Consider the following 21,145-nt stretch of genomic DNA (forward strand, 5'->3'; position numbering starts at 1 on the left):
GGGTGGCAGAGCCTTGGAACGGGCTGCCCAGGGAGGTTGTGGAGTCTCCCTCTCTGGAGACTTTCAAAACCACCTGGATTTGTTCCTGTGTCACCTGCTCTAGGTGACCCCACCTTGGCAGAGGATTGGACTGTATGATCTCCAGAGGTCCCTTCCAACCACAACCACTCTGTGATTCTGCAGTCTACCTCAAGATTACTCATATAAAGAATTACCTTGAAAACTAAACTCTAAAAGCCACTAGAAAGGAAAAAAGTGAGGCATACATGGAAACCAGCTGTATTCTCTTTTCTTTTAGATTAAGCAAAAAAAAAAAAAAAGAAACTATTCAAAGACACCCTTGGAGGTTCAACAAGCAGTAAAAAAGTATATACATAGAAATGTAAGTATATGGAAGGTATTCAACACTCATTTCACAAGAGATGCATCTATTTTTTCTTTAGATGACTAGCTCATAAATCAGCACTATGCTTCAGGAAACCTCTCAAGGACACCACATCAATTTTTAAATGACTACAGGCACATGTATGCTTTGCCACATGGAAAGTTTTGTCAGAAAATATTCAGGTTGATATTTTCAGAGCTTACTGTCAGTATGAATTATCAGCAATATACATTACCACAAATGTTCAATTACACTAAATATATTACTAATTTTTTATTTGATGGATTGGCCACACAGGCATTCCTTAATATGGGATCTGCTACACTGACAGCAGGTGGTGGTACCTAACTTGTTTGCATTTGGTAACTGGAAAGTATTTCTTTTCTAAAAAGAGGCTCTGTGAAGAGAATTATGTTTCCCTTTTCCATCTCTAGAATGGTTCTCCAAACCATTCCAGTGCTTCTTCCACTGCAGTCACATCCAGTGACTAAAGCTGGTTACATCTACACTTTCTATTTCATTATTTTGGTTGTATCTGTCTGAGTACTAATTTCCAAAATCTCTCCCTCAGAAAGTAAAAGAATTTCCTGGAAGTTCTTATTACACTCTGATAACCAAACCCCAGAATAACAAAAAGGGAGGAAACTGCACACTCCCCTCCCCACTGCACACAGGTACTTGAGTTTCAGATGCAATGCAAGGTTGAAACACTGCAGCAAGCTGAAATGAATCCTTAGCTAGCAAGGGCCTTTCAGCAGACATTGCTAGAGCAATATCTCAAATACTATCTCTTTAAAAAAAACTACTGTTAAGGCTAGAAATGACATTTCAAGAACAGGGTCATAGATTGGGAAGGATTTGGGGATGTGTGTGAATGTATGAATGAGAGTGTTTTTTCCCATATTCAAGATACACTTGTACAGCAAATTAGCAGATTAAATCCCAGGTCTAAGAGAGATTATTTCTGTGCTTCTCTTGTCTGGTTGAATATGACTTTTCCATGGCAATGGAGTGGAATCCAGCATTAGCTATCATATGAAGCAGCATCAAAAGAAAAACATGAAATTAATAAAGGACAAGGATAATTAGATGATACTTTACCAAGTTGTAAAGACCCATATAAAACAGCACAATGTTTCTGTTTTAGCTGAACCATACACCACCAAGACCAAAGGAAACCCTAAAAGCCAACATTGCTTTACCTACAAATGAAATAATCACAAGCATAATCCTTCGAGTATTTTTTGAGCTTATCCTTAGAGTAAATACTCATATTTCATACACAAGGCTGTTGAAATATAAATAAAGGTACCTCTCTTAACTGACAACCCTACTGGCCAGAGAGATGGTGAACTATGATTGGCCTGAAACTCCATCTTCTCTCTTCTCACCTCAGATTACCCTTGACTAAATCATCAAAACTTAATTCTGTGTGTGCACACTAGGGCTCTCCTAGGAGGTCACTTACTTCTGCAGTAAGAAGAATAAACTCTTTGGTTTACATGACCTCTTCCAGCAGAGCAGCAGTGATTGGGGTCTTCATCACTTCAGCTTTCAGGCTCCAGCCAAAAGAGTTGAAAGGGGGCAGAGCAACATGAAACTATGAATGCACTAGCTGAGAACTAGGAAGTAGACAGGGCAGCACAGGCCTGGCCAGGGATTAGTATTCAGATACAATAGGGAGAATTTAAATTATGCTCATAAAGATCACATACTGGATTTTCAGTCACTTTACTTGCCAAGACTAAACAACTCCCTGGAGACAGCTTAAAAACTGCACTCAGAAGAAAGCCAGAGCAGGCTCCTGCTGATGCCAGGGTCTGTGGGGTTCAGGACCACTGATATTTACTAGACAGTATTTACAGCAAGCTGAAAAATGCATGAACTTCATTCTCTTTCAGCTTTGAGTAGAACTGATGTATTGCTATCCCCTATTCTGGATTACTCAGTGAAAGACCAACCAGATCTATCAATCACCTCACCCACTAAGAAATCTTACCCACAGACCAGCAAGGCAAAGGATGGAAAAAACCCAGATAATTTTAACATGAGGGCTTGCATTATTTACATCTCCTTCACACTGGGTTTACAATCACTTAGCTCACAGGCATTCCTTTTCACTGACACAGATCTAAACAGGAAAGGAAGTATCGGTGCTTTTCAGACAAATATTGAGGGACACATATTCTCGTGTCTTCAAGGGATAGCTCCACATTGGCAGCAGCACAGAATGGCATCACAGCAGGGAAGCCCTGAAGGGCAGATATCTTCCCTGACACATGAATAGAGCATGGCTGGCACAGAGACATATAAATGACCTCAGTGTTCCTTGGACTAAACATCTATCCCAGCTGGACACACATCCCAGCAGGAGCACAACTGCTCAGCAAGGTCAGGACTGACCACATGGGCAAAGCAGGTCTTCTCATCCTGTGAAGCAGTGACCCTCTGCTCTGGGAGGCATCCTGCTGAGTGCCTTTCCCTCCCACCTTCCCCAAGGCAGGCCAGCAGCACAACAGAGCTGGGTTTTGAGGCACAGTTTGGTTCTGCAGCCCCTCCTCATTTTGTCTCAATGCCATACACAGGGCTGCTCCAGCCACTACCTGCTACTTGAAGTGTGCTACCTCTGGACTCAGCATAAAGCCTCAGATTTTGAGGATTACCAATTTTGTGATGATTCATATAATAACCAGTCTGTGCAGCAGCAATACAAAAATTATGCTTTAGCTCTTTTTTTTTTTTTAAGCAGTATTAAAGCAAAAAGCCAAAGGTCCTCAGCACATATTCTCAGCTTTAGGTGAGAGCTTTCTTCCCTCTCTTTCTCCCCACAAATGGTTTTGGGTGTTTTTCTAATGTTTATATTGCATTACATGAAGATAACTAAATAAAAATCTGATGATTAGAGATGGTTATTATTTTCTTCTTCTCAGTACTGTTCTGGGTATTTAGATCCTAAGTTGTTTTATGAATACCAGAGCAGGAGCATATTAAAAATTTTAAAAGCAGACAAAAAGAAACCATGAATTAAAATAAATCTTGTAATTTATTTATTACTCATAATTACTTAAGTTTAGTATCTGTTATTCTTCTTTATATAGAACATTAACTTACCCTTCACATTCCACCACTAACTCTCATCTCTCTGAGAAAAAAAAGATTCTGAGTACAAAGACAAAGCTTGGATCTCCAGTTTCACCTTCATCTCTTACCAGCGTGCTGAGTATTGATGACAACATTTGGCTTTCTCATTTCTTGGCATTTAAGATTCTAGTACTAGGCTCCCTGCTACTCTGTTAACTGCCAGATAATGCATCATCTGACAGTCATTCCTATTTCAAAGGAACCCTACTAGAATTCTGACCTCCACTATTATTTTCTTCATAATAAATATTGTTTTGGATGTGCATTAATATTCTGGCTTAAAAGCTTTTAGAATGTGTTTTCAAAAGTGAAAGGAGCTTAAGACAGAAGATATTCCATATTTCATAGACTGGCTTTTCCATTCAATACTTCAGTGACAAACCATTTGTGCTAGATTTCTCCCTCATCCCTCCAAGCCCTTCTACCCACAAAGTCCACTTCCCAGTAGCCATCCCAGTTCAGATCCAAGGCACCAAGCAGAAAAAAGCAAATGTGAATGTGACTGTCATACTTTCTGCTGATTTTCTATCAAATTCTGCCAAGCAAACCAACAGTAGCCATGCCAAAACCCCCAAGACATTAGTCTGCTTCCATAAAAGCATGCAATTAATAAAACTACAAGCAGGTCACCTGGTGAAGAGCAGTGTTGAATTAGGGAGCAGGATACACTCTTCCATAACATTGTGAAAAGCTACCATACACAAAAGTAAGCTCTCTGCCACACTAAGGCTACAATGGAGTTTCTAAGTATTCAGTACCAAGCCCAAAATTGAAGCAACCAACCATCTATCAGGAGAAAAATTCACCTTTGTGTGTATTTCAAATAAGCTTCTTGCTAGGAGCTTTTGGATTTTTTGACATCAATTGGGCCACATTATTCTAAAAAATTACAGAAGCAGTGAAAACTGAATCCATCACTACCACCACTCACTGGTAAGCCTGATCTAGGAGAACCCAAACCCAGCTTTCACTGCTATACAAGTTTAAGCCTACAGGCTCTTGATTTGCCCAATGAAACAGAATCACTACTAGCTGTTACATCCATTTCTTTTGCTCCCCTCCATAAATCCATAAGACACAATGTTTTAAAGATGTTGATCAGCAATGAAGTAATCATCCTGAACTCCAAGAGACCACAAGGAACTGTTTCAATGACCCACAGAGATCATGTTGTTCTATTCTTCTGCTGACTTTCCAATGAGTATGAATATTTTCTGCAACAATTAAGAACTGCAACACACTGTCCCTAAGAGACTGACACTACAAAAAAACAAGAGCTCAATGCTTCAGAACAATACCTCAGAACTCATTCAGTGCATAATTTGCCAGTATCAACAGAGGATCCATCTAATGCTGCAGCATCAACTGATGTTTCAATATAGTAAATTATTATTAGCTAGCACTTCTAAGATGAAGAACACTAAAAAGTGATTTTTTCACCTTGCTAGTGCACCAGTGGGAAAACACAATGAAGTATATAGCACATCAGCACCCTTTTCAGGCCAGAAAATTCTTCTTCTAGTGTTGTCATCTTATTGCAAAAGTTCCATATCTTCTTGGTGATTTCTCATGGGGCATGATGTTCTGAAGAATATTTATGAGCAAGGGCAGGAAGCACTATTTGATTTGATGTGATGAAGTCTTCCCCTTTCTCTCCAATGTCTGATCCCTACAGGCTTCTGTGCATGGACACAGCATGGCTCTAACCACGATACTTTGTAGAACCACAAACAGCTCTGAAGAGGTGTACTAGCACCTCAGGGTCTGTGCCTCCCAAGGCAACACAGAAGTCCTTAACAGCAAGGTATGAGGAGAGCCCCATTCTACTCCACATCCTGCCAACACTTAGACTGAGACTGGGGCTGGTTTACTGTTTTCTGAAACATACAGACAAAGCAAGAAGGTGCTGAAAATATTAGGCACCTGGACAAGCTTGTAAAGTGGATTCACAGGAACCTTACGAGGTCCAACAAGGCTCAGTGAAAAGTGCTGCTCCTGGGTGAGGGCAACCCCAAATATCAATACAGGCTAGGGGAGGCAGGGAGAAGGACTAGGGGTACAGGTGGATGAAAAACTATGCATTACCCAGCAATGTGCACTCACAGCTGAGAAGGCTAACTGCATCCAGAGCTGCATCAAAGCAGCGTGGCCAGCAGGTCAAGGAAGGTGATTCTCTCTCTACTCCACTCTCATGAGACCCCACCTGGAATACTGCATCCAGCTCTGGGGTCCTCAATACAAGACAGACACAGACCTTTTAGAGTGTGTCCAGAGGTGGCCCACAAAATAAGTCAGAGGGATGGAATGGCTCTCCTATGAGGAAAGGCAGAGACAGGTGGGGTTGTTCAGCTTGGGGAAGAGAGGGCTATGGGGAGATCTAATGGCAGCCTTTTGGTACCTAAAGAGAGCTTACAAGAAAGGTAGGGAGAGACTTTTTAGCAGGGCCTGTTGTGGTAGGACAAGGAGCAATGGTTTTATACTAAAAGATGGTTGATTTAGACTACATAAAAGGAAGAAATTCTTTACAATAAGGGTGGTGAAACACTGGAACAGGTTGACCAGAAAAGTGGTAGATGGATGCCCTGTCCCTCGAAACATTCAAAGTAAGACTGGATCTTACTTTGAATGCAACCTGATCTAGTTTAAGATTTCCCTGTTCTTTGTGGAGGCATTAGACTAATTGATATTTAAAGGTCCCTTCCAACTGTAACAATTCTATGATTCTGTGCTGGTCTCCAGAGAGCAGATTTTCCTCTGCAACTTAGAGAAGAATTCAGAACATATTTCTAATGTTTATTAATGACAAATCTTGATGCATCAGTGTTTTCCTGAGCTGGGTCCTTCCAGAGTCACAGTAAGCCATTTGTGAGGCAGCAGTTCTTTTCCATGGCTACAGAACTGTAATAGAGTATGTATCTATTTGAACAAGGATGCTGTAATGTTGATCTATCAGAAGCTATATTATCTGCGCAATAAAAGCTCAATTTGCAGAAAATTTAAATACTAACCACACTGATCATCAAGCTAAAGTTCCTGTAAGACATTTCATTAATATCATCAAAGAGTATTTCAAGTATGATGCAGCAACTCTACTTTACAGAGAGACTAATTAAATATTAAATCTAGCTACTGCTGTACCAATGAACCCTAATTACCCTACAACCATTTAAGGGTTGTTTTGGGAGACTCATTCTGATAGAGTGTAAAAAGCAAGCAGAGCTGCAAATAACTATTCCTTACCCATCTGGGACTAAAAATCTTATTATATAAGAGAGCCATAGGATAGACACATTATTTAAAAGAACAGGAAGATAGACATACTTTTCAGAACACTTTTCAATTGTCTTCAAGCCATTGTGAGCTACTTGAAAACTTCTTGAAAAGGAAACTTACCCGCTCATATTTTCTATTCTTTTCCTGGGGGAAGAGGGAGGAAAAAGAAGCCTGAAAAAATTTTCAAATACATAATTTTTATTTAATTTTGAAGATGCCAGAAAAGGTTTCTAAGGCAAGGTGCATGTAATAGCAAACACAAAACAAATCCTCACAGGATAAATCATGTAAATGCAGGAACAAGATATGGCAATGACATAAGAAACTTCTGTGCACAAAATGTATGCATTATCCTTTGCTCTGGGCCCAATGTAGTTTCTGGGTACTGTTGAGCCAGTACACACAGGGTTGAAAAGGAACCTTTACTGGATTTCGTAGTCACTTCTCTATCAATTCTCTATTGGGATGAATACCAATACAGAGAAACTCTGTTACAAACATGTTAGTTCTCCAATCTCAAAAGAAAGATGACTGTGACACAGACTTCAGAAGGGAGGATAAACCCTTCAGAGTCAGCATCCCCCTTACCACACAGAATGGCACAGAATTAAGGAAGGGGATTCCTAGGGGAAAAGCATCAGAGGATTTTGTCAGAAAAAAGGGATTAGCACTCAAGGTTTTCAGTTGCAGATGAGAATAAAACTTCTAAGGATATATATAAATACCCATGCAGATGGACAGCAAGGTGCAAAAAATATATCAAGAAAAAATATCTTTGTCTCACATAAAACACTCTGTGCACAGAGATTTATAGAAACTGGTTTGGTAATGTCCTATGGGAAGCACTGTGAGATATTACATATAAAAAATACAGTCCTCTAGGCAGAAAAACCAAAAAACATGACATTGGATTCTAGCACAGAGAAACGACTTTTTTCAGTCCAAAAATCCTTTGCAGGGAAAAAGGTGTATCTGAATGGTCGAAACCACTTTGGCTATCCTCCCCCTTACACTGCAAATACCTGTTCTTCCCAGAAAATGTCTCAATCAAAATTTGGAAAGGAAAAATCATTAGCAAATACAATTATTAAGCTTACTTATTAAAGCCCCTGTGATTGAAGAAAGACACAATACAGGTCCTCCTCACCACCCTAATCCTTTCCTTCTCTATCCTTTCTAGGTCTTCTGAGCTTCCTCCCCATGGAAAGGATGTACACGGAGATTGGAAATTACTCATCCTGGAGTCTTCAGGGCACGTTTGAAGACAGGGAAAAGACAACAAACATGCTCTTGTATTCACTGAATGATGGGGTCATGCTAAGGGTTAATACTGTGAGTAGCAGGAGTATCATCCCTCCCACCTAATAAAACAAACAGATGAGGGCTTTATATACAGTCCTAGATCTTTTTCTAAGACAGCAAACCAGCTAAACCAAAACATGAAAGTTGGTATAAACTACTAAGAACACCTTCAAGAGCCAACCCACATTTCCTTGATTAATCCACTTTCAAATTCTGCCTTAAATTCAGTGTAAAATCCTAGAAGGGGTAAAACAGCCAGTTCCCACAGGCAAACCACCCACAGCATCCCATTCAACCAGGGAAATTGGCCGTACTTGAATGACTGCAGCACACTAAAGCTTGCTGCACACATACACATAATCTCATAGTCCCATGTAAGTGAACCAACGGAACCAAATGTTTTCTAACACAGCAACAGAAAGTTGCATGGCAGTCAAACGCTTTGGATGATGTTCTGCTAGAACAGCTCTGGATTTTATGTATGGCTAATACTGTCACCACATTCACTTCCTCAGTATATCCCTCTACCTCTTGCTGATAGCAGTCTTTTTCTTTCTATTGGGAGGTAATGAATGCAAAGTGCTGCCTTATTAAACACACTGATATATAGCTGATAAAATGTTTTATTTTAGCCACAGAGGGAAGAATGAGATTTAAAAGCGGAATTTATCTCCAAAATGATAAAGAAGCAGGCCCTGCATTTTCCTCCCTCTCAACACTAGGTGCTTCTTTAAATCACAATTGGCTACAAATGTCAGTAAGCCTTGCCAAAACCCGTGGAAGAAACATCTCCTGAAACAGCTATGATGCAGGAATGAACACCAATCACTGCTTGGGACCTGTCTACTTGCCACTGACTTGCATAATTGAGAGAGTAAGTTGCACAACTCAGAGAGCCATCCCTCTGCTGCCCACTTTAAGCCTTTTAGACTCCTGCTGGTTAACAGATGGTCCCTGCACGCTCCTCAGGCTGCTGACACACACCTCTAGGTATATGTACAACCACTCTAGTGAGTACCTGCTAACATCATGTTTCTGCTGCCTAGGGCAGCACTAACCACGAGTAGTTAAGTTCAGTAAGGCCTGACATGTGTTAATGACATGTTCTGCATTGCCTTAATTCTAGTGATTCTTTCCCCTGGTTTCCTACTATTATGTCATGAAGCATGTTAACAAAAATCTGTATTCCGTCTGTGCAATGATACTTCCCAACCAAATATTTTTACCACTCTCCCCTTGGGTCTCCTTTAATATTGACAAAGCTGTTAGATCAACTGCTTCCAGAGGGGAAAGCTTGCAAGGTCAAACCCCAAGGTTATTCAGTGATGCCTATCTTGTTTTCTTTAAAAAGTAAATAAAATTTATCAACTAATTAGCTCAAAAAATATTATTTGAAGCAATCTTGTAAAATTTATCTCACATAATGGTTTGTTCTTCTGAGCCTTGAGATAAGACTAAATTACAAATCGAGCTTTACATTGATTTCTTCTTGCCTTATAATTATAAGCTATCATTTTACATGTAATTAGCTAGTCCCAGCTAATTTTTTATTATTAGCTTTCAAAGATTTTGCTGTTCTTCCACACAGACAAAATTAAAATGATCATTTACTTTTCATTTTTTTATTTGCTATTTCAACCTAGTAAGTCATTGTGAAAGAAAATAATATTGAAAAAAGTAATTTTTGAAGAAATCTTTTAACGATTTTTGGAAAAACATCAGAACATCTAAGAAGAGCCCCAATGTGTAGTGTAAGTAATAAAGGATGATGAACAAAGAAAGTGTTAAGACAAAATTAGATTTTTCATGAATGGATGAACATGCTAAACTGCTTTAAATATAAACAATGACTACTCATTAGCAGCTTAACGCAGTTTATTCCTAACTCTCCACCTCTACCCACAACCAGAAGAGCAGTGTCTATGCAGAGAACAGGAGTGATCATTGCTCTGGGGAATGATTGCCTTAAGTGGGTTCATGGAAGCACCATGCAGACTAATAGCTCTTTCTCAGAGCTCCTAAAGATGCATGGTGACCTTTTAAAGTCATAGTTCCCAACGTACCAAATGCTGGTATGGCATCTCTGCCAAGACAGCAGGCACAGCCCTCAAGAAGCTGCAGGCCAACATATTGCAGCTACCCACATACGTAGCCCTGATAAACACCAGAGAATGGAAAAGACAACAGGAAAAGAGAGATGCCAACAACAACACAACCCCAGGGAAGCCAGGAGCTGAGAGCTCACATGAGACAGTCAGCTACAGACCTCTTCACCAGCACACTGCACAATGTGACCTTTACACCCATGTGCTCCTGCAACTGAGGCTGGGCATGGGGAAGAGCCATCCTCCTCCAAACCTTACAGATGCCTCATGCATCAAGCACAGCCTTGTCAAGGTCTCCACATTTGTTTCCAGCACTTCTCTAGTGCAAGAAAACAAATGTGTTTGAAGAAAAAAATGATGTATGAAAACTGCACTATCCGTGATCTCAGCAAGGGAAACAAAGGGCCATTACAGATGTCAGATGGGAGTAATCTCTTTCTCAAGTAATACTGCAATATAACTAATAATTTCCCATTTCTTCTTAACTGGGGGGGGGGGATATTTTCTGTTCTGAGAGAGATTCCTATTGCTTATTGCAAAGCTGCAGCAAAATGGGACTAGCTTAAAGGGAGTCTTTTAATGCTGTTTCTGATGGCTTAACACCATTGCAACACTTGACTGACTGAGGGAACATAGGAACATTCTTCCCAAGGACATGCACCCCAGTCAGTCATCAAATCTGTCAGTAGACTCCTTGTCCTTTTACCATAGAACAGAAATAAGCACACACTGGTAGGTAGACAAGTACCACAGTCAAAACATCAAACCTGTTTGATGTCCCAAATTTTGGGCATCAAGCTCGAATCAGGCTTTCAACAACTTTCCAACATTTTAGCATAGAATTAGATTTAGCCCTGATGAAATTTCTCTTTCATTTTAATAATACATCAAGTATTTAATTTGCTTATAAACTATTAACCAGATGTCTGTCTGTCCAAGTACTGTATTCACTGTCCGTAAAAAATGATATTGCAACATAAATTATGCATAGCAAGAATGTTCTGATTAACCAAAATATGCACTGCAGTTCATATCAATCACAGTTTAAATGGCATGTGTTCATAGAGTATATAAAATCACAAGTATATGCAAACTCTTGTTACATGCTTCTCCAGTCTTATGTACTTCATAACCAGAATGAAACCACAGTGAATCTGGAATGCAGAAGAAACATGAGCACTTAATTTTTCAACTCTGCCTCCCTGATTTCTTGCTGAATTTGCTACTCATTAAATTCTAGTTTGGATGTCATCTTCACATTCTTATACACTGAACTGGAATTTCAAGATAAGAAAATTATTACAGAGTTTGCAGTAAAGGCACTAATTATTTTAAATATTCAGGAACATTGTCTCTACAAATGAAAGGGAAGCTAGGGACGGTGACCATATACTGAGGGTTCAGCTATGGCTTCAGCATATCAATATAAAATGAGACCACCAATGCATTATAACTGAAGGGAACAGAATTGCATGATTAAAAATGGTTATTGCATGATTATAAATAATTTTACCCTAATAGTATTCTGAATGAAGAAAACATTTTAGTGGACTACATCAAGAAGTTGTATTACTATGTAAAATACATCACATTAATATGATTAAAATGTTAAAAGTGACATTTTTTGCACCCTATCCACAAGAGATACATTGTCACGAATATTCATCACCAAGAAAGCATGAAGGCAGCCAAGTTTTATTTCACTGTGGAAATACAACATTTCATACTGACTCTTATGGTCTAAAGCAGAAGCACAAGAAATAACTTCTAATAACATAATATTTCATTAACATTGACATTTTATATTTGAAAACAGACAGCCCAAGACATTCTTTTTGGACTAATGACTTTTGTCACATTGCAAAAACTTACAAACAACTTTAAGATTGATTCTGAAGACACTTGCATGCCTAGCTCTGAGAATTACTCTGAGTAGTCCCAATGAAACCAATTAGTTGACTCAGAGTAATTAAGTATTAAAGCTAATTATACCTGTTACTGAGGATTAGGCCTTTTCTTTTTACTAGATTTTACAGCTAATAATTCTGAACAGGGCTGTCAGTTTTGAAGTTTTGGAAAAATGCAATTTCCTTAAAGACTTAGTTCCCAGAAGAAAATTATGGTTCTTGATGAAACAAAAAAATAAAATTATTTTGCATCATCCCAGCTTGCAGGAATATACTTGGTTGTGTTAACCTAAAAACCTCATCAAGCAAAACACAAATATAGAGATAGCTTCTTATCCAGGCAAATTCTGCAACATCAATTTTGCTGAAGGACCGGATTAATAACAAAGCACTACAGCAGCCTTAAGTCACACATACTGCAGAGAGTTTTACAAGGCATCAGCTCTGCATATTCTGATCCCAAAGTGAGCACATACCTTCCTTCCTTCCTTCCATCTCCTGTCACAGCTGTTGCACAGCGATGTTGATGCCATTGACTGCACGTGTATCAGCTGTCCCCTGACACAGAAAGGTGATGCATATGTGCAGTGCCACAAGAACATCATAACATGAGAATATCTCCAGCATTCAGAGAAATGAATTTTCTATCATTTCACTCTTGCCAGTTCCAAGGGCGACTAACTTCGCCCTTCCCTTCAAACTGTCCTCAGTCATATTTGTTCATTCAAGTCTGCATCAAAAATTCCTGTTAGATGACAGCTGGTGAAGCAGGGATATCTCTCCCCTTCAACAAGATCTGGGGAACATGTAAACTCATTCCTATCAGGCACACAGTGAAGGTCACAGTCTTAAGTCTCCAAAGTCAAGTACAGGAGTTAAAACCTCAGCTGCTGATAAGACCTCTTCCCCTCCAAACTGCCTGCTGATATAGAGGTGCTTTCAGCCCCTGCACTTAGCCCAGGGAAGGGCAGGCTATCTCAAATGGCCTATCCTTGTCACATGAAAGGTGGCTTTCAGCTTGGATGTTCATTCTTCCTGGTACGTGTACTCATACTCCCAGGGCTGGAAAACCGCCAGGAAATGAATGACAGGCACACATCTGATCTCCGGCTATACTCCAAATTAAGCAGCATTAAGACTATCAGTCATCAGTCAGTGAAAGTGCAGGCACAAGGTTTTTTAAGGCAACATCTGATGGCAAAGGAGGCCAGTTCTCTAGGCCCCTCTGTAAAGGTATTAAGAAATGCTTTGCCAAAACCTGTGATTTCGGTTCCTAAGTATGACAGGATCTCCATGACAATAATCTGAGGGAGTGATTAGAGCAGAGCAAAAAGTGGAAATTTTCCAGGCATGCATTTTTACTAATCTTTCTCCAAAAAGAAATAAAACCTCCCACACATATTAGAAAGCCTACTACTGCCTATTTCTCTCTCCCCTGTTCTGTTGAGACCAATCTTTTCTACCTGAAATCCTAAAGCCACCATAATTTAAAAATATTTTAAAAACACTATTATGCTCTTCCGATTAACCTTTCCACATTGTTTCTAATCTGTGAGGTCCATAAATCCAAAGTTGTTGAAATTTCTATATAGTTTTAGGGAGCATTTATTCATATATCATGAAACCCTGCAGAGTATTTTATTACAAATATATTGAAACATATACTGAATAAACAGGGAAGAAATAACTCAACTCCAAATGTGATAACATTTCAAATGACGGCAGAGATGATTAACTGTGTTAAATCATTTGTAAGGATGACCAGGGGCAAACTCAGAAACTTCAAAACAGACTTTAAAATAAAATTATGGGATTTAGAGAAAATTAAACATTAATGGGATGGAGATTTCCTGCAGAAAATCCAGTCAAGTAATTTCACTTTATTTTCACCTATTTACAATTTACCCACCTCAGTGAGCTATATAAATATTCTTTCTTATTTTACAAAGTAACAAAATTAAGTTCACAAGCTCCTCCTTTTTCACTGCAGCAAAATATATCATATCCTTCCAGAGAAATCAACATGTATGAGGCTAATACACAAATAACATTATCTTTCCATTAGAAAGCAAAATCATACATCATTTTGATCCCTGAAAAGTGTTCTGCATAGCTCTAGAGCTATATAATGCAGTGGATACAGCAGTACAAACAGGACAGTGAGGCAGCCTACCATGAAGGCTGTAAGAAACCCTAAGGCCCAAACAGAGCATGGAAGGTGCCAGGACACTGAAAATGTAAGACACTTTTGATTTCAACTTTGTGCCTGGTCCAGAACAAACAAATTCCCACATGTAAAACTAACAGTCACCCTTTGTGTCCTGGCTTTTCCCCACCAGCTCTGCATGACAGAAACCGCCGACCATGAACATTTCCCAGCTTGCGAACATTTGTCTCAGCCATTCAGCAGTTTCTGCCAGGATCCTCCTCCCTCTTTACACCCTGTGAATTAATTCTGCTTGCAGCAGCACTAACACAGGTTGACGTAGATTTTTTTCCTCTCCCCAGTGTGATTTATTCGTCACTGCTTAAGAACAGTAAATGGCACCAAATTCACTTGCCTTTCTAGACACGAGGACCCTTCTTCTGTACCCATGGCAAAATTATTCACAGCCACTAAGCCCTTTCCCTCTCAGCTTTGCTTTCCCAGAACACATTCCAAGACAACATGTGGCTCCACACCACAAAGAGATAAAACAGATCTTTCATCACTGAAGGGGAGCAGAGATGTGTATTTCTACAGTCTGGCTGAGATCCCTGGCTGAAGTCAACAAATGACTTAAATCACTTGAGGATCCAGCTACTTCAGTGAGATTACTGAGTCACTTCAGTGCACTAAAAATCTGTGCTACACTCCAGGGCTGAGTGAGCCAGCTGAGCTCCATAGCTTGCACAGGCTGCACCATCTCTAATTGAGATCTGCCCATCACCACCTCTTTCCCCTTTCTCTCCTCTCTCTTCAGAGGCCAGCTCTGCACTCCTCCTGCTGCTCCTCTGGCTTCTGTTTGGTTGCACCGCTGGTACACACTTTGAAATCAGAGTGGGAGGAATACATTCACATTCAAAATCTCCCCTCTCCCCATTTCACAGCATGGAAGCTAATTCTTTCTCAATCTTTGCTGACCCCTAGTACAGCTACTCTAGTCATTCTGGCCAGACACCTTCTCCAAGGTATTGGCTTGCTTCCTCCCTGAGTTTCTATTCCCAGGTAAAATAAGTAGACAATCAGCCTTGCTCAAAGAAAAGCCAACATTTGGTGACTTCCCTGAAAGACTGAGGAGCTGAAACAAGGACAGATTCTTGCACCACTTAACAAGAAGTCAGTCTGTTAGAATCAGCTTTGCAGAGGATTGCAGTACCAAACTTACTCTTTTTTGGACAAGTAAGAGTACCTGTATATAGAAACAGCTTCAATAACAACTAACACTTGAAAGGCTAAAAGAACCTGACCAGATCAATTCAGTGCAGTAATCCCCCCTTTCCCTAACAAACACCAATAAAATTCTTACAGGGATTCCCCAAGCAGCTTTGTGAAGGGGGAAGGAGGAGAAAAGCTCATACAGCTTGGATCACATAGTGACTTTTAAGCAATATATTTCCTTATCAGTCATTACCTCTGCCAATTTATCAAGCTTGAAAGCTACCTACCATGCATTGCTATTTAAAAAGTACAGTATTTTGCAACAGGAAGAATATAAATCAGCCAAAACCTGTAATAGGTCAAAACTGATAAAAACCACTTGAACTGATCAGCTGGCACAGGACCAGGAAAGTGATTATGCTATTGTCACAGATGAACAAGTTTTCAGAAGTAATTTGGGATTAGCCTTTACATGCCTGCATCAGAAAGTCAGAAAGACAATCTGAAAACTGCGTTTAAGAAGATGTGTATGAAAAGCCAAAGATGGATGTTAAGAGATGGAGACATGCCAGATTGCTGATCATAATAAAGAAAACAAAAGACCACCACCCAAAAGTGAGAGCACATTCCACATTCCTCTAGTGTTGCACTGGAGGAAGTTGTTGAGAAAATAAAAAATTAATTTCTGTAAGGAACTGATTTAGTATCAAATATGGAAAAAGAATTTATAGCTGCCTATAGCTTTACAATATTATGTAGCTACGCTAATTTTGGCAGAAGAGGTAATTTTAATCCTTTGGGAAGTATTATCCTCTTGATATGAGCACATAACTTAGATTAATAGGATTTGCATATGCATAATAATAGAGAGAATAACCCTGGGTTTGGAAAACAACGGGGTATTTTAATCAGTTTGGGAACACCAGACAAGAAACCATACCAGGCACAACTAATCGAACAGCATTTGTCAACTCATGCTAGGTAATAATTGTGAGTTAATTGATCAATATTTAGAAACAAACATAATAAACTGGTATGTTTTGGAAAATCAAACTACGCAAAGCTGTTAATATAATCGAAAGACAAGGGGAGATAGAAGCTGCACTGTTAATCATTTGCAAATTGTGTTTTTTAAAGACCCAGACCAAATACATGGTACAACCAAACTGTATAATTGACTCTGTGTTTGCAATCTCAGTTGTTCAACAATACAGATAACAGCAGTAATGGTATAATTATAACTCACAGCTGAAGTAGATAAAAACCTGATAGTTCTTAACTAATGGTTGCAATTAAGGGTGGAGAAGAGCAGTATTCACTGTATCTGGTTATGGTTCTTTAATAAAAGTGGATTTGAAGTTCCAATGCTGCAAAGCAGATCCTGCATGCTGCAGCCGAACTTTGACCGTGTCCTGACAGAAGACAGTGACTGGGAAATGCAGCTTGACTTGTAACAGCTGTAGGAAAAATAGCTCTGTAAGCAGTGGTTGAATAGCAAGTGCAGATATGGAATGCACTAAATGGAAAGCAAGCAACGAGCACGCAAGGAAGAGGTTCCTTCCTGAGCCCCGAGCATCACTTCAGTTTCAACTGCATCCGTGGGCTGAAGAAACAGCTTTACTTCCTTCCTACCACCTTCCCCCTGCCCAGGCAAAGAGATACACACACCCCTGCGCACACACATGCGCTGCCAGCCCACGGACAGACAGGGAGAAGGAGGCAAGGCGGGACAGGCGCTCTCCACCCCCGGCGGCGCGGCTTCAGCACCGGGGGCGGCGGACAGCGCCCCGCGCAGGAGGTCGGGCCCCTCCGCCCAGGGCACCGCGACACCGAGGGCGACCCGGACCCTCTGTGGCACAGGGCAGGGACACCAGCCACGAGACTGCACATGGAAACCCGGTCGGCTTGGAAACAGGGTGCTTCGCACCCCTCCCCATACACAGAGCCATAAAAATAAGGGCAAGAACACTGCACCTGACAAACAAAGTAAGTTTCAAAAGGAAAGCCCGAGCTGCACGGCATGATCAAGTATGAGCAAAAGTGGCCAAACACATTTTCTAGTGGCTTTGTCCTCAGACTAGAGAGTTCTCATACCCAGGAAGCTTGGTTTGTGCTTTCTGAGCAAACAGAAGAGTAAACCCAACAGCTCAGAAATGAAGCGGGTATCAGCGGCATGTTTCACTTGCTTTTTGGCTCTCTCACTCAATACTGGTTGCTAAGCAATTTTATTTTTTTTTACTACTCACTGCCAGATGGATTAATGAAAACACACACTTGCACTACTTACAACATTTTTCATTTATATATCTCGATACACCAGTACAGTTTCTTTTAATTATTTCTTTTTTAAGGAATTCCATTCCCAGGTTTGCAAGTAAAGACCCAAATTATAGAGAGCCAGGGGGAGGGGAGGAACAGAAACAAGTTAAGTGTAATTACCAAATTATTTGGTGGATTTCAGGAAAGAGGTACCTTGAGACTTGCACTTCCTCTGGGACTTGTAGCAAAGACAGCATGTCTAGCTCAGCATAGAGATGCGAGGCACCAGGTGACCTGAAGGTGCCTTGCTCTTAGCTGGTTTATCTATTTATAACTACATGTCATAACATTACCTGAGAGAACACCAGTCAGCACAGTGTTATTTCAGCAGTCAAATAACCATACACAGCCTTTTTTTATTTACACCTCACAGCAATGCTCTTTCTGTTTTCACTTTCAGTTCTTTATAGAGCTGAAACCTGGCACTTGGCACAGTCTTCCAGCCTGTGCCCTGGAATGCCACCCAACTTACCCATGGTTTGGCAATTTTTTATAAGTTGTGATCAGAGAGAAATAATGACACGCCATACAATGTGACCAACCGTTCTGCCAGTGGCAAAACCAAACTGCGCATCAGCCATTACCAAGGGTGTAATTGCAGCAGGGATAACAGGAGGGGGGAGGGGAATCTGTTCCATCCCCAAATGGAAAAGAAAATGCATCTCTGCCATCTCCAACTTTCTGCCAGCTGAAAGGGGGAGGAGGGATGGGAGAGACTGCAGCAGGGCAAGCAGCAACTCCAAGGCAGCTCTCTTCCCTTTACAGCTGGCAGTGAGCTCACAGGCTCAGCATCAAAGAATGTTACACAGTTGGGTCATTTTGTGTGCTACTGCTGGGACATGAAGGGAGGCTGCAGTACTGCTGGCTACAGATCCTCCCTCATGCTGTCCCCCTTCCCAAACAGAGGAAGTCTGGTTTGGTGCAGAGAACCAGCAGGAAGAACTTTCTTTTGTTTTTGAGAGCAAGTAACCTCTGGTGTCGTTAGTTTGCTGTTGATAGAGCTCATAAGGAAAGGTCAAGAAAGGAGGGAAAAAAAGAGGCCTAGTAGAAAAGAAACAGGATAGTTTCATCATGTACAGGATGAATTGAAGGGGACAGCTTAAATCTCAAGGGAGTCATGAGGAAGAGGTGGCAAAGAGGAAGGCACAGTAGTGGAGAAAGGGGAAGGAAAGGTCAGGTGGAGAACTGCAGGAGGTTCGTCCCAATAATAGGCAGAAGGAGGTGAATGCAGGGAGCTGGAGGTGTGTTGGTAGGAACCATCAGGCTGTAAACCCATCGAGAGTCCCAAAAGGCAATGCTGAGACAACCGGGGACCTCACGAAACTAAGTGGACAACGCAGGTGCAAGTTTCCTTGCACTTCTGAGGCATAAACCCATCAGGGGAAGAAGGCAAAGAGCAAGCCAGGGAGAGACTTGCAAAACACCAAGGGCAGCATGTCCAGGAGGGATGCCAGCACCTGGCGAGGAGGGACAGTGCCGAAGCCTTGAGGGGATGCGCCACCACGCTGTGCAGGGCGACAGGGCGGCGCTCTGGGACAGGGGAAGCTTCGAGGGGCTGAAAGGAGCAGGGCAGCAGTCCCGGCTCACCCAGGAGGGAGGCGCGGGGCAGGGGGAGCCGGTGTGCGGGCCAGGGCCAGGGGAGGCCGGCGAGGTGCGAAGGCGCGGGCAGCGGGGCAGGGCCGGGCGGCGGCGCCCGGGGAGCCCGCGGGCAGGGGCGGAGGGCGGGGGCGGCCCTTTCCCCCCCTGCTTCCCCCGCCGCCGGTCGCGCCGGGCCGGGCCGCCTCTCACCTGTGTCGAGGTTTAAGGAGATGCGGGCCTCGGCGAGGTAGGGGGTGTCGCTCTTGGAGCGGACGCGGCGGATGGGTCTGCGGTCGATGTCCTCCTCGGAAGATGCCGCCATTAATGTGGGCACGGTGAGCAGCGTGGCCCGGCGAGCTGGCGAGGGCGAGCGGCGGCGCGGGGCGGCCGGCGAGGAGGGGGCGGCGGGGGAGACAGGGGAAGGGAGGAGGGAGAGAGGCGCGGGAGGGGGAGGGGAGGACGGGGAAGGAGAGAGGGAAAGGGAGAAAGGAGCGCAGGGAGGGAGGGGGAGACACAGGGAAAACCCGTCAAGGATCTGCGGACGGGAGCGGCCGCGGCGGCCCTGCCCGCTGCCCCTGCCGAGTCCCGCCCGCCTCCGCTGCGGGGCACGGAGCGCTGTTCCCGGCCCCGGCGCTGCCGGCCCCCGCCCCGGGCACGGTCCGGCCGAGCGCCTTTCCCGCCCCCAGGGGAGGTCCCGGCTGAGGTGCCGAACGCCGCCGATGGGCCTGGCCGGCAGAGGTGCCACCCCGCAGCAAGCTCGGAGCCCCGAATGCTCACTTCTGGCCCAGGGCCTCCGGAACTCACAGCACCGCTTCATTGGGACTTGGTGGGATGTCTAACGGTGCATGCCTTCACCTCCTTACCCTCGCTCCTTGGGCAAACCCATGGCGTAAAGCGGGATGGCGTGCCACACCTTGGCAGTTTAAATGCCAGGGGGACTGAGGAGCCTGCACTCAACGTTTGAAACTGACCAGCCTCAAAGCCCGGGGCTCGCCTTCCTAAGGGCTTCGGCAGGTCTTTGAGAAAAATGTGACCCTCTGCAAAAACCAGGGACTCCCTTCTTCCGCTGCAAACTGGGCTTGGTGTTTTGTGGAATCTCTGTTTCTCTGTTTAGTAATCAGCTCTTTATGTAGACGTTCTTACCCTGTGGTTTATAGGCTGCCTGCCACATTAGGGCTCCAATTTCGGTTGGTTAGTGTAATATAAATTATTTAAAAATGCTATTAAAAAAAAAGTGGGTGGCACAAAAGTAATACTAAAAGTAAAGTATACGCTAGACAGTTAAAATATGTGCATAAGAGTGTACTAGCTCATGTCATTTAATTCAGGGCTTTTTAGAAAAAATGCCAAAACCCACTCTGCTTGAAGTCACTAAACTGTCAGTACTTCCAATATCTTTTGTATTGGTCAGCTTCAATGAGAAAGAAAGACCAAGGAAGGAATGTTGGATCTCACAAATTCTGAAGGCAGTGATAATAACACCAGTTAGTCTGAATTTTGAAGGACAGCTCTCTTATTCATTCCTGCAGAGTCAAGAATTTTCTGTTCCATGTTTGCCAATTAGTCCTATTGAGGTTTTGGGTTGTGCTGCATTGACTGTAACATTGGGTTTAGCTCAAGTCTGCTGTTAGCTGTAATCCCTCCATAAATGTTCTCAAGAACTTTCATGTTTCTATGCCTGGAATGGTTAAGATATATTTTGTTTGCAAATCAATTCTATTTTGGTGCGATCTCACTAGCTCACCCTGGCTAAAACAGAAAAAAAATTTTAGTT

The 21,145-nt window shown here is 42.2% G+C and overlaps 1 protein-coding gene across 6 annotated transcripts in view; it reads right to left on the minus strand.

Annotated features, from left to right (window-relative positions):
- Positions 1–21,145, minus strand: part of PHACTR1 (phosphatase and actin regulator 1) — a 305,309-nt gene that overhangs the window by 270,206 nt on the left and 13,958 nt on the right. For all 6 annotated transcript variants that reach the window (XM_005481734.4, XM_005481732.4, XM_074543492.1 and 3 more), the window contains exon 4: positions 19,582–19,728. In XM_005481734.4, coding sequence (XP_005481791.1) covers positions 19,582–19,728 — 147 coding nt within the window. The remainder of the gene's footprint in view (positions 1–19,581; positions 19,729–21,145) is intronic.

Source organism: Zonotrichia albicollis, chromosome 1, assembly GCF_047830755.1.
Source record: "Zonotrichia albicollis isolate bZonAlb1 chromosome 1, bZonAlb1.hap1, whole genome shotgun sequence".
Classification (NCBI taxonomy): domain Eukaryota; kingdom Metazoa; phylum Chordata; class Aves; order Passeriformes; family Passerellidae; genus Zonotrichia; species Zonotrichia albicollis.